Consider the following 13,575-nt stretch of genomic DNA (forward strand, 5'->3'; position numbering starts at 1 on the left):
GAGCTAAAACTTGCTTTGCAAAAGTGCAGAATTATAAATGACAAATCTGCATTGTCACATTACCCTGCTTGAGAAGGAAAGGAAATTTATTTATAGAAATGAGTAGGAAGAAATAGAGGGAACTGTGTGTATTTTAGATAATAAGACAGACATTTGGATTGTACTAATAAGGCCCAATTTGAGGTAGGAGCCTGTATAATTGGCCACTTGTGAAATAGGTTAACACAGATTTCATAATGTCATACATAGATTATAGCGACGGAAAATATCATTGTAATTAAAAGCTTAATATGCATGCGTGTTTCACTGCAGTGAATAAAAAGCAAGAGCGTGCTGATGTGACTGAATCCATGCTGGCATATGGCGGTTTCACAGCTTGGAACCGTTTCTGCTCCACAGCTAAAACTGGAGAACAACAGTAACAGAAGCAGACAGAAGGCTTCCCTTGTCTTCACAAATATAATTCTATCTAAAAAAAAAAAGAAGGAGTTAAATTTTTATATCAATAACTACAAAACTAACACGAACCTGTGATTCCACCAGACCGACCCTGCTGATTTGTTCTCGTTTCCCTTTGTTATAATTATTAATATAACTACCATTCTTATTTCTATTTGTTTTGTATTATTATGACAATAGCAGTAATAGCAGTATGCTTCTCTTACCCCCCAATCCCTCCTCTTTATTTATTTTATTAGTTTTTTTTACTTTCTTTTCTCCTTTCTTTCTACCCAAAATGACTAGTTTAGAATGTAGGCACATGCTTCCACACACACACACACACACACACACACACACACACACACACACTCACACTCACACTCACACTCACACTCACACTCACACTCAACTCATATACACCAACACCAAATCAACATCCTTGACCCTTGTGGAAATGTTTTTGAATGAGCTGTTTTGTCATGCTGGTGTCTACTGTTTTTGTCTTGTGTCTTGCAATAAAAACAACGAAAAAAAAAATCTTATTACCGTTGCGCCCTCTCCTCTGGAAGTCCACATGACACCACTCGCCATCATCGAGCCTCTTGTTGCTTGCTTTCATCTTGATGCTGCCAGAGCCCATATCCATGACCAGGTACAGAAACCCATCCAGCAGCTCTAGGGCAAAGAAGTCGGCCCTGGGCTTCCTGTCGGGCTGTGTGCCCTGCAGGCTGCCATGGCTGAACAGCAGCAGGCCGGCGGGCTCCGTGGTGCGGAAGTCGAAAGATATGGCGCCCGTCTTCTTTGTGTTCCACCTGGGCAATGTCAAGTAGGCAGACGGTGTGTCGAAGGTGACCGGCTCCAGGGCCTCCACATCCTCGCAGCTGAATATCAGGTCACCATGGATACTGATCTTTGGGTCTCGCTGTTCAGCCAGTCGTGACAGTTCCAGTCTAAACTCATTATTCTTGTAGACCACCTAATAAATGAGAGAGATGTGGTGGTGAGATGACAGCTGGGAAGAGCAATAAATTCAGTGCAAAGGTTGAATATTGCTTGTCAATAAATATTAAAATCGATATGACACGGCAGCATTTCGGGAGGACACGCGGCACAAAACATGTTGAATCATCCCTGATGGAAAATGTCCTGATGATTCTATTCCAATGGCTCCATCCAATAAACTGGCACCTTTAATTAAACGGGCGTAGAGGCGCTTGATGCATTAATAAAAGAAAATGAATAACACTTTGTTTCTCTGAAATTGTCCATGTGTCCATGCTGAGACAGAGCAAACATGTAGAACTGAAGACATCTTACAGGTACAAACTCAAAAGCTCTGCACAGCAGCAGTCTGTCCGGTTTTTGATCTGGATGTTTTCAGGTTTACCATAAAATTCTTTCATTAACTACAAAACCTGTCACGAGAAGACAAGTAGGCAGCAAGAAAAGCTTTTGAAAATTCAAAAAATGCATTTAGATTTAGATGCAAATGCAAACATTTACATTTTAGACATTTAGCTGACTCACTAAGGGAGCGTACAATGGGTCTGACAGTGGAATAATCTTAAATTCAGGGAGGAGGAATCACAGACATCGCACCTACACAATGACAAACAATTATACGTGTTTATACCACGTAAAGTAAGAGATCAAGTCCGAGCAGAGATGGTGGGTGGTGGAGAGGGTGGACTCCGTCTTTTACAAGCAATTTATTTTTCAAAAAAGGTGAATTTAGTAAATGTAAGAGGGTATAAACTTGAGTGCTGAGCTCATGGTGCAAGTAAACAGCGGTGAAAAATCTGATTACGCTCCCAGGCTGCGGTGAATATACAATAGACCTCCCTCTGTCTTGGAGGAATGTCTGGCTATTGATTTAAGATTTGAGATCAATCTGAGGAAATAGAGAGAAATACAAAAAGCTTTTTAAAGATATTTACTTACACTACACAACAATATATCCTGTTTATACTGAGAGCAGACTTCAACAGAGTGCCTGTACGGGCTCCTTTGTGCCGTTATTGTATTATTTTCTACTTTCAGCCCGGGTTCATCAATATGCACAGCAGGACACAACAGTCCTTGTCTCATTCTGTATCAGCTGTAAGTCACCCCGAGCCCACTGTTATCTGCCACATCACTCTGGGACCAGTCACTGCCTGAGGTGACACACCACGCTGCACCGAGGACTAACAGCAGAGCTGAGAGGCAATTTGAGCCAATATCACACTTCACACTGCCTTCAGTGTGACTAATTAAGCAGTGAAATCAGATGGTGAAACTGACCATCGAGAAATGAGTGTAACAGGCAATTTTTAAATGGGGAGGCAGTCAATCAGGGCACTTTTTACAAAGCGGGGAACAGTTGTATACGGACATTGTTTACAACAAGCAACGCCAAAAGGCACACTGTGACCTCTGCAGGGGTTATTACATAAGCCAAAGGACAATACAGGAAGTGGAATCCTATTTCACCAATTCAGACGCCTGTTGTATGTGACAAGGATTACAGAGTATCCCGAAACACAAGAATAAAGCTCCTCCAGTGTCGATTGACAAAGCCCTCATGTCTTTTATGCTCAAGTGGAGAAGAATAACAGCAGCCTGAGAATGGAGACCTTCTCTGCTGCTAACAGCCGTGTGAACACATTCTTCATAACCAAATTGGTTACGATCTTTGAAGCATTAGAGGGACCTAATGATGCAGTGTGGGATATCCTGTGGGCACACATGCTGCAGACCAATAAGCCGGTGACTTCAAAGACAAATTCATCTCTCCCTGCTGGTTGTTGTAGTCGTGACATTCGTCGTAAAGTGGCCATTAGTTTTCCTGTACCTGATGAACATGATGGCCTCTCCCAAGCAGCACTCACATCTATTATCATGTAACGTCATCAGAGATTAGTCATGGCCCAAACACTCTGCATTCGGTAAAATAAGACAGATATCCCCCCTAAATAGATGTGCTGCTTATACAATAAATATTTTAGTCACTTTTCTTCCCTGCATGGATTAAGATGAATATGTATGTTTGAATTCTTTCCATTCACCGCAGAGCTTTGTTCCTCTTCTTCATCAGCACACTCAGAGCTCAGGCTCTGACTGACCCGTCTGTGAACCTGTCTCCTAGATCTCCGGGCAGAGCTGATCCCATTTGATCAGCCTCTGCCACCGCTCGCCCTCATTACTGGCACTTTTCGGGGTTTTGTCATTCTGTCTTCATGACTCTTTATCCCGTCACCCTCTCCCCTGCATGCCTACAGTACATCTGTGCGACTGCACGCAGCAGTAGTGGGTCTAAACACAACCACCACCAGCCGCACCGCCCACAGAGCGGGGGCTGCAGCATTGGCAGGGTGCTGGGACAATAACCTGTCCATAAATAACATCTAATTTTCATTTCAGTGCATTCACACTGCAGAGAGACTCCATTTAGAAATCATTCACTTAACGCTCGAGTGCTTTAAAACGTTGATGTCATACCTGCTTTATTAATAGTACAACAAATACACATTCATTTTAAATGTCTGTACTGCAGAATTCAATGCACAAATTACATATCTGTGAATGAAAAGTAATGGTCTAAAACATGTTTAAACAACATGCTAGCAGCTCTTTGAGGCTGTATTTTGGCACAGCAGTGCTTTGAGCAAAATGCTAATACCTGCATGCTAACATGCTCACAGCAGCAATGCTAGTCAGTGGCGGGTAGTATTGCATTACATTTCTATTTATTAGTTGCATGTACTTGAGTGATTCTTTTAATTAAATTGTCCCTTTATGAATACTTGTTCTGCAGAGCACTTTTTACTCTTACTCAGACACATTCAGTGACCTCTTTTAAATCCCTTCTTAAAACCCATTTTATCGATTTGTCGTTTCTTAATTTATCTTTTAGTTTATCTCTTTATTCTGTCTCGATCCTGCTAATTATTACTATTATTATTATTATTATTATTATTATTATTATTATTATTAGTTGTATTATTATTAGTTGTATTATTATTATTATTATTATTATTATTATTAATGACTTTTCCAACTTTAATTTGTGTCCGGGCCTTAGTCCAACATGATTGTCTGGATTCTTGTTATAGTGCCTATAGGCTTTCTTGCCTTTGCTTTACTTTGTTTCTCGAAGCACTTTATAAACTTTGTTTTCAAAGGTGCAATATAAATAAAGTTATAATTATAGTTATGACATTTGCATTAAAATATATCTACTTTTACTCTACATTGGGCTACACACTCCTCATTACTCATGCCAGTAAATCTAGCAAAAAATAATCTTATATATGTAGCTGAGCTTACACACACAACAGCAAGAGATAAGACGCAACCTATAGCCAATCATAGCATCCAAGGTGGAACGTTGGGTGGAGGTTTATGTAGGCACACACACACATGATGCAGACTGCATCCAAGCCTCTTCTTTGAGGATTCAGAAAGAGACACAAAGTTTTTTCTTGCTGTTTTGTTTACAGTGCTTAAAAGTGATCTTTCAAAGCTGATCTTTTGAAGTGGGCTTGTTTGAGGTACTTATCCATTTTTAGTGCATTACAAAGAGTAAATGGGTTGCATTTATAATACACTTCTCTGGTCTCTGTGACCACTCAAAGCGCTTTATAACACAGGCACCATTCACCTATACATGTACTTACTCATCAGGTAAACACTTACACCAACACACCACAATTTGGCCAAGGACACATGTAGACTGCAAGGGCCAATGATTAAACCACCGACCTTCCGATTAGCAAACAACGCTCTACCTCCTGAGCCACAGGCATCACCCAAATGGTTCTGTAGATAACGGTTGACACACCCAGAGTTTAGAGAAGCAGGCAGGAGTACCACCACACAATTTAAGCAATGTACTGCTGTGAATGGGGGCAGCAGTAAAACATAATTCAGCCCCCTTAAAAAGTGCCTCCCAAAAAACAAAACAATAATAGTTTAAGTATGCTACAGTAAGAATATTTTCACCACTATATCACAGAAAGCTGTTAATGGCTTCAGTTCCTCCTGTATATTCTTGTCAAAGCCACTAGACTCCATTAACAAAAACTGGTGTCATTTTAGCTGGTTGAACACTAGAGCTGCTGGTCAGCCACTGCCTCAATCAGTTAGTTTGTTTGTGTGACTCTGCTAAATCTGTAGTAATCCTTCAGAATACTGAAGTCACACAGTAACACAAACTAATTAACTGATCAGCGTGGAAGAAATCTCTTGCACTTCAGCCCCTCCACAGGCGGAGGTCGGTGCTTACAGACTGCACAAATTACAGCAAACAATTAAATGGTCCACTTCACAAGGACTGCATCCAAGAAAATACTGAAGCACACGATAGTATTTTCTTTGGATGTAGTCCTTGTGAAGTGGACCATCTAATTGTTTGTTAACTAACTGATCGATTTTCTGCTGCCTCCCTCTACAGCAGTACATTGCTTAGCTTCCATGGTGGTACTCTAGCCTGCTTCTCCAAACTGGGGGTGTACTGATCCTCATCATCTACTGTAGGCAATAGACTAACCCTGGTTAGGTTGCCCATACAACCTCAAAAGACCCAAACTATACCTCACACAACAAATATTTTGCCATTTGTCTGTTTCTGGCAACTGGATGACAATTAGCATCCTCTTCAAACTTGTTATCACCTATTGACAAACTGTTTGAATGTAATACACTGACGTAATAGATTGCATTTAATGAAGTTTTTTTTTAATGAGTACTTATACTTCTACTTGAGTCGATATAATGTAAAAGTAACAATAATTTTGCTGGATTATGGTTTATGTTTACTTTACCCGTCACTAATTCTAACATGCTTATGTTTAGCAGGTAATATCTTAGTTTAGCCTGTTAGCATGATAATATTTGCTATTAGTACTAAACACCAAGTACAAAAGGTATTTGGCATACATAAAACCAAAATATTAGTAAAATAGAAATCTTAAACTAGTTATAACCCTGTGTAACCTAGAGCGACATCACTTTTCCTTTGCTGCTTTCAGACACCTTTCACATGTATTTAAACCTTTGAACCGTCAGCAAATTGGTGCAATCTCTTCAGAAACATGAGAAAAAGGCAATGCACAACCTGATAATAAATGTTTCACATACTGTAAGACATTAATAGATTTTGAAATTATATATTTTTTAACTTTCATATTTAAAATTAGGTTACAAAATTCTTACAAATTTTTAAGCACTTTTTCTATCTATCTTTTTTATAGATTTATTTTCTGGTAATTTTCTTGTACTTTTTACTAATTTCTTGCTAATTTTGGGGTTGTTAAACATATTTTTTACTGTTTTACTTTACTTATATTACTGAATTTATATTACTATTAAACTTATTATATTAGTCACTTACATTAGCTTTATTTCTTATACACTTTACATTTATTACTCTGCCATTTGTATTGATATTTTGCTGTAATTTTGGAGCAATCTCTGGCACTTATCTTTTCTCATCTTTTCCTAACTGCTGCAAATCTCACAGCAATCCATCCAGTAGTTGTCGTTGGCACCCGAGGAGACATTCAGGGGATCAACGTATGATTCCTCCTTTGGGGGAACCACGAATGTCTGTCCAGATTTCACTGCAATCCATTTAACAGTTTTAGAGATATTTCAGTCTGGACCAAAGTGGTGGACAAAACAACATTGCCATCCCTCGAGCCCAGCGTAACTAAAACTCATAGAGAACAAATTTGTCAGCAACTTCTCTATTTATATGTCATGACTGAACTTTGGAACACAGATTACTTGTTGTGGACACAAAAACAACAGTCTGAAGATGTCAGTTCTCCAACATAAATGCACTCTGTGACTGCACAAACTGGATGCTTTGTGATCAGGACTTGGCAAGTGAAGGAGCTTTTTGGATTCCAATAGAAAAATTTGAAGCTGAAAAACAAATGTTTTCATGGTGTTTCTGGCAGAGCACTGAAGTCAAGCACACCATCTCCACCAATATTCAAATAAGTCATTAATTTACTTTTAAGAAGACTATTTATAATTTGCCAATCTGTCACTCTCGTACTGTAAAAAGGCAGCTGCTTGTTTCTAGTGTGCTCCAACTCACTGCTGCTATTACTAGCTTAGTTAGGCTATTTCTACTCTGTTTGCCATGTGCATTTTGTGTATCCTCTAAGTGATGTGTCTGTTCTGTCCTTGGTGCATTGTACTCCCTGCTGAATCCCATGCAGCTGGATTTAATGGGGATCAAGAGCGGGAGCCTAATAACAGTTTATAAGCATTTATGGAATAAATGGTCTTATATCCTTTGACGCAAGTGTCTCTGCCAGAAGAAAACTCGTTTGTTCGAGCTGGGTATTGACCCCAAGAAAATATATATACACCGATCTGCAACCCTGACGCTTATGCTTCTATCTGCTGCCTGTTTTAGCTATGTCTCCCCCTAATCCGTCCTTGGTAAGGGAAAGCATTTCTCTCACTTTTAATGCACATAGCACGTCATTTGCTTTTCATGAGATTGCTCACTTCATTAAAAATTTGTGAGCCCAAGATGAAATTGGGCATTAATCCATTATTCACTGCTTTGTCTATATTAATTCTAATGCTGAGTACATGATCTTAACTTGCTTGCTCAAGATAATCAGTATGACAGGTACAGGCTGGAGTTAAAAAGCTTCAAAAATTTGGGAAAACAGCGATGAAAAGTCCAGACTGTGTTTAAGGAATGATCATAAGAGGATGCATCTGTTTCTTATGTATATTAGTGCTGTGTCCTCCCAAAGGGATTCCCACGGGAATCTTTAAATGCATATGCCCTGAACAGCGCATATGCAGCTGAGTGTTTCTCCTTCAAACACCCTACAACAGGGGAATCAATACGAATGTGAGGGGTGATTTTCTATACGCAGAACATGCTCTGCTTATAGGAAAAGGGAGTGCTATCTAAGGAGGGTTGGATAGTGTTTCCAGTCCTCTCTGCTGGGACTGAGGTCAAGCTGTACTCACATCTTTCAGACAGCCCAGGAAGTTGTTGCTGACCGGGGAGCCTGGCAGGTCGGCTGTGTTTAGGCTGCCCCCTATGTAGAAGAGATCATCTGAGCCCAGCATGGTGTAGTCCTCCTGAGTGTAGCCGGTGGTGGTGAGAATCCCGTCGACCAAGATCGTCACCTATACAGGGGCCGTTGTGGGAGGAGGAAAATAAATAATGAGAGATTTTAAGTTAGACAGAAAGAACTGTCCTAATTATTTCATGCCTCATTTCTTGATTCTAGTTGAGCTCGCCTTAATGTTGGTTCTTGAAGGCAATTACAAGAACAGCTTTGAAGGGTTCACTAATCTCAGATGATCCCTGTTTCTGATATATTAGCAGGATTGCAGTGGAGTCAATATACCATAAATATTCCTTCCACTGATATTTCAGCTCCAAAGCAGTATGAATGCTACACTGTACTCAATTAATTTGAGATTAAAGATATCAAGATGGCAAGCCACGATGCTTGTGTATTGACAGCAACAAAACAAGATTATTCCCATATCAGTCCCATCAGTACACAGAGACAAAGGAAATGAATGACTGAATAAGGCTATAGGAGAAGAAATGATATGCTTGTTGCCATGACAATAAGCCTACAGTTAACATGTAGTCCTGCACAAATGTAACAGCTCCCACTTCGGTGTAATAAGTGAAAACAATTAGGATTTCTTTTTTTAGGAAAATCTGCTGTGAAAAGCTAATTAATAAACTGTACTGCCTGTGATGAATTTGCCTTAAATGAAAAATGAGAGATTTAACGAGGCAGGGGACATGCATGTTCAAAGTTTGAGCTAATTGTTCTCATGTTTCAATCCAATCACGATCATTTTATAAATGCAGGGCTTGAAAGGAGCCCTGTAAGAGAGAGGAGAGCGCTCTTTCAATTCACTAAACAGTTTAATTGTCTTGAATTGTACATGTTTAAAGATTAACAGCGTTTGATTTTATTGATCATGATTATCGTTATTTAGAATTTAAATTTTTGATTGAGACATTTTTTTGAGAACTGATTTGAAAAGTGTAAAGAATTAAAGAGTTTAAAGGTGCTATATATGACATTTGGATTGCCTGCACACGGCTCTCAGCTCTTAACATCACACACAAACATGGAGGTGGCTGAGCCGAAATGGCGGCGCCTTGCAGAGCTAGTCGCTTCAACTGTGCCAACAGAGCTAACAACACGATGGGATGGAGTCAGCTAGACAGCGTTAACAATGACAACAATGCGACAGCATCCACCATCGTGAGTCAGGACGATGTTATTAGCCGTAATCACCATATAAGTGCAGTGTCAAACAGCTGCGATTAGCTATGCCAATCAAACTAACTAGTCTGGCTAGTCTGGCTACCGTGACTACAACCAGAGAAGCTTTGATTACAACACACACAGAGGTAGTATGATTTCATTCTCTCCTCAGGACGACATTACTTTACTGTATTTAAACCAGATAATCACAGGATGAATACTATTAAAAGAGGGATAGTAAAGATTGATTAGACACAGACACATCTTTCTTTTTGGACATGAGTAGATAAAAACTACGCTACCACTACCACCAGATCCAACAGACCTTTATGTAAAGAGATATTTTGCCATTTTTCAAACAGCTTTGTGTAATAACAACGTGTGTCGGATGTGTAAATGAACCGTAGTAAACTTTCCTCCATCTTACCCTCTCCCAAATCTCCCTCCTCATCTCTCAGCTCAAATTGTTTTGCGTCATCCAGTAGATTTACACTGGCTCTTGGGGTGTTACTCTAACTACAGATTATAACTCAGCATTTTTGAGTAGAGAAGCAGATTAAGAGAGAGCTGCCTCTCTCTCCCTAAAACTTAAACTCAACCCCAATCAAACCGTGGAACTACACTGTGCTGATCAAACAGAAACGAAGGTTCTGTTAGCGTGCTGCCTATTTCTTGCCTACATGTCTCCAGACACATATTTCAGTTTGGCTGTAATATGAGAGTTTGTGAACTGGAGGTGGAAGTAACGATAATTTCAGATTGTTTGTTACCGGTCTGGTGCAGCACAGTGAATTCTGGTACTTGTATGTTGTCTACCTCTTGAGCAAAAGAGAATGCCACAGCCCTTTTTCTCAGTTCTCTCTGGTCAAGTAGCACCAGTGTCAAAAGTATATGCATCTTTCTATTGCATAGACATCCTAATTTTATAAACAGACCACCTAACCACTGTTGAATTACTTTAAAGAAACATTTTTCCATTAAGAGAGTCCTTGAATAAAACTAGGCTGTTTCTGCAATAGAAAGACTTACTTTTTGCTTTTGAAAATGGTGCTACATGATCAGAGAAAACTGAGAAAAAGGACGCTTTTGCTCAGGAGGTGGAAAACCTAGAAGTACCAGGATTCACTGCGCCTTGCCAGACACTCCCGCTGGTGGGTGACGTAATGTGGACTGGTCATGGTCAGAGTGAAACAATGGAGGTGAGTCATCTTATATTACAGTTGGCAATAAATGGTAAGCTTAATGATGTTTCCAAAAACATCTGAGGGGGGAAATATGCAACTCTGTAACAGAATATTGGTTTATATTTGATCCACGCTGCTTAGTTTTACCGTTTTATTAGATATAAGTACGCAACAACATAATCTTGATTTGTATTCAACCAGCACTGCCCAGTTTTACAGTTTTAGAGAAAGAGAGAGAGGGGTGGGTAACTCCCTTGATCACCTTTATACTCTTTGTCCCGGCTGTTGGCGACACAAATTGAACGGAAATGTGAAGGTAAAGCCTGTGTTCAAGCAACAGCCCAAGATCTGGCGAAACTTGTGATGTAATTTATGTCACACCACGCGGGGAGGAGGGACATCTAAGCACTGGATAGATGGAGGGAAGTTTACCACAGGTCATCTGCACATACTATCCACACTGCCTTGATACAAAGCTGAAAATCGGCAAAATATCCCTTCAAGTAAATAAAGCGCAGTAACGTGGTGTGGCCTCAGAACAAATTGATCAGAATCTCCCTCACAGGTCTCAGTAAACATACACAAAACTAATCCTTTAAAAAGTGAGACCTGTGATTAAACGGTCTGATTTTTAAAATCTTTGAATTGTATCCGGGGAAGTCCATTTTGTAAAATCTGTGTCTATTTTGTAAAATGGCTAGTATGATGAAAGCGAGAGTATAAGAGGCAGAAGAATGACCTGACAGGGTGTGTTCAGGTGTCAGGTCTTTAAAACAAGGTCCTGCCTCACCATTCACTGCTACTGGCAGGAATTGATTTCTGTCTATCTCATAGTGAAGCCCTCAGTATCTTTGGCTTAGACAGCGGACAACAGCAGGGCTTGACTGCGGGCTGATGATATTGCACATCAGGAAACTTCAGAAACTCAAAGTGCTTTCATACCTGGAAACTGACTGATGCTGCTGTCTCTTTCACTTTGCCACATTTAGAAAAGCCTGACAAGTTCCTAATAATGAGTATTACACCACACCCTGACACCCTAGATAGTTACTTTAATTGCATTTCAAAATCGCAGGTGATGCTAATTTGTGAATTAGGATATTATCCTGCTGTGTGCCTCTTATTAATTATGTTTTAGCCCATGTTCCAGTCCCGGCTGGCACACTTTGGTGCTGATCTTTCATCATACAATCTCCCAGATTTCTACACAGCCACTGGCAAAGAGATGATTAATGGGAAACATATGTGATGTAATTAGAGCTGAAGATGTATGTAGATGAATATTTGCTTATGTTAGTGTATTGTGTGAGCAGTACAAGCCCATAAATAGGTGGATGCGTTGATTAATAAGGGTCAGAAAAGGCGAGAGAATAAGCACCAATCAGTTTGCCCGCAACAGTAAAAGAAAAGACAGATGGACGGGGTTGATAGTAACAGGAGGAATTCTAGCCTGAAAAGCACTACCGGATCTAATAAAATGTTTCCACCAGCACTCTCTTGGGAGTTACAGTTCCCCCTATCTACATGTCAGTGGGGTAACTTATCTGAAGGGAAAGCAATTTACACAGGGATCAAATGCATGGCTGAAAGCATAAGTGACGTTGTAAGCATTGGATTGCCGCTCCTCTGGAAGCCGGGGTAAGGAAATAGATGTGGAGGAGGATGCAACTTTATATGCAGCTTAATGTGACAGGTTCAGAATATATTGGTGATGATGAGAGAGTTAGATACAAAATGAGTCCTACTTTAGTGAAGAAATCAAACATTAAAATGCATTGCGCGTGGCAAAGCTCATTGTGGAGAAACATATTTAGTTTAGTTATGGTTCAGGTAAATTGACTAAGTGATCATTTTATTTGTTGTAAAAATGCAAGGACCCCTTTGCTTTCAAAGCCCAATTTCCAAAAGGTTTCAATATTGTGCTAGAAAAGATCCACAGGGATCTTGTTGGTCTCAGTGGTGTGACTTGTTTTCTGTTTAAATGCACTTCTAAGGTAAGAATATTACATTGCACCTAAGCTAAAAGGAGCTCTGCTTGAGTTGATACAATTTGTGTGCCTCGACATATTATACACATGCCCCAGTATGTGCCAATTTGTGACTTTTTGCTGGAAGTGATATTAGGGGGCAAAACGTTGTTTGCTGTTTTCAGCAAAAACACTCTAAAAAGCAGCTGTGCACTACGTGCTCAGCACCAAACAGCAAACAGACACAGTTAGCAACTAGCTGGAGAAGACACAGCCCTGTCTCCTAGATATTATGTCTACATACAGCTAATTTGAAACAGTAAGTATGTATTTCAGGGAAACATAATGCTGAGCAAATTGTGTTTTCTATTAACATAATGAGGAAATGTTACCAATTAACGTACCTGGAGAGGTACAAAAATGTTTTCCACCCAAACAGGCAGATACCCTATTCACTCATAGTGACTACACCATCATGTTTTTTATAATTACCTCCTGTATTAACATTTAACTGAAATCATTATCTTTCCCAAACCTTATCCAAAGTGCTGTTATGGCCTAAACCTGACCAAAGACAGAAGTCTGGACATGACCCCGGGATTCTGTTGTCACAATCCTTTACTTTATACGTCCACAATCCACACTGACAACCTCCTTGCAAGTCCAGCATGGTGCATAAATGCAGTATTTCATTATTTCAAAGACACGTTTGTGTCGCAATCC

At 39.8% G+C, this 13,575-nt stretch overlaps 1 protein-coding gene across 5 annotated transcripts in view; it reads right to left on the reverse strand.

Moving 5' to 3' along the window:
- The window catches only part of nrxn2a (neurexin 2a), a 159,588-nt gene that overhangs the window by 92,465 nt on the left and 53,548 nt on the right, over nt 1-13,575 (reverse strand). For all 5 annotated transcript variants that reach the window (XM_088088851.1, XM_042499087.2, XM_088088849.1 and 2 more), the window contains 2 exons: nt 8,428-8,589; nt 988-1,417 (listed from right to left, as the gene is read on the reverse strand). In XM_088088851.1, coding sequence (XP_087944977.1) covers nt 988-1,417; nt 8,428-8,589 — 592 coding nt within the window. The remainder of the gene's footprint in view (nt 1-987; nt 1,418-8,427; nt 8,590-13,575) is intronic.

The sequence above is a fragment of the Plectropomus leopardus genome, chromosome 15, assembly GCF_026936395.1.
Source record: "Plectropomus leopardus strain MGB_pleo_1.0 chromosome 15, ASM2693639v1, whole genome shotgun sequence".
Classification (NCBI taxonomy): domain Eukaryota; kingdom Metazoa; phylum Chordata; class Actinopteri; order Perciformes; family Serranidae; genus Plectropomus; species Plectropomus leopardus.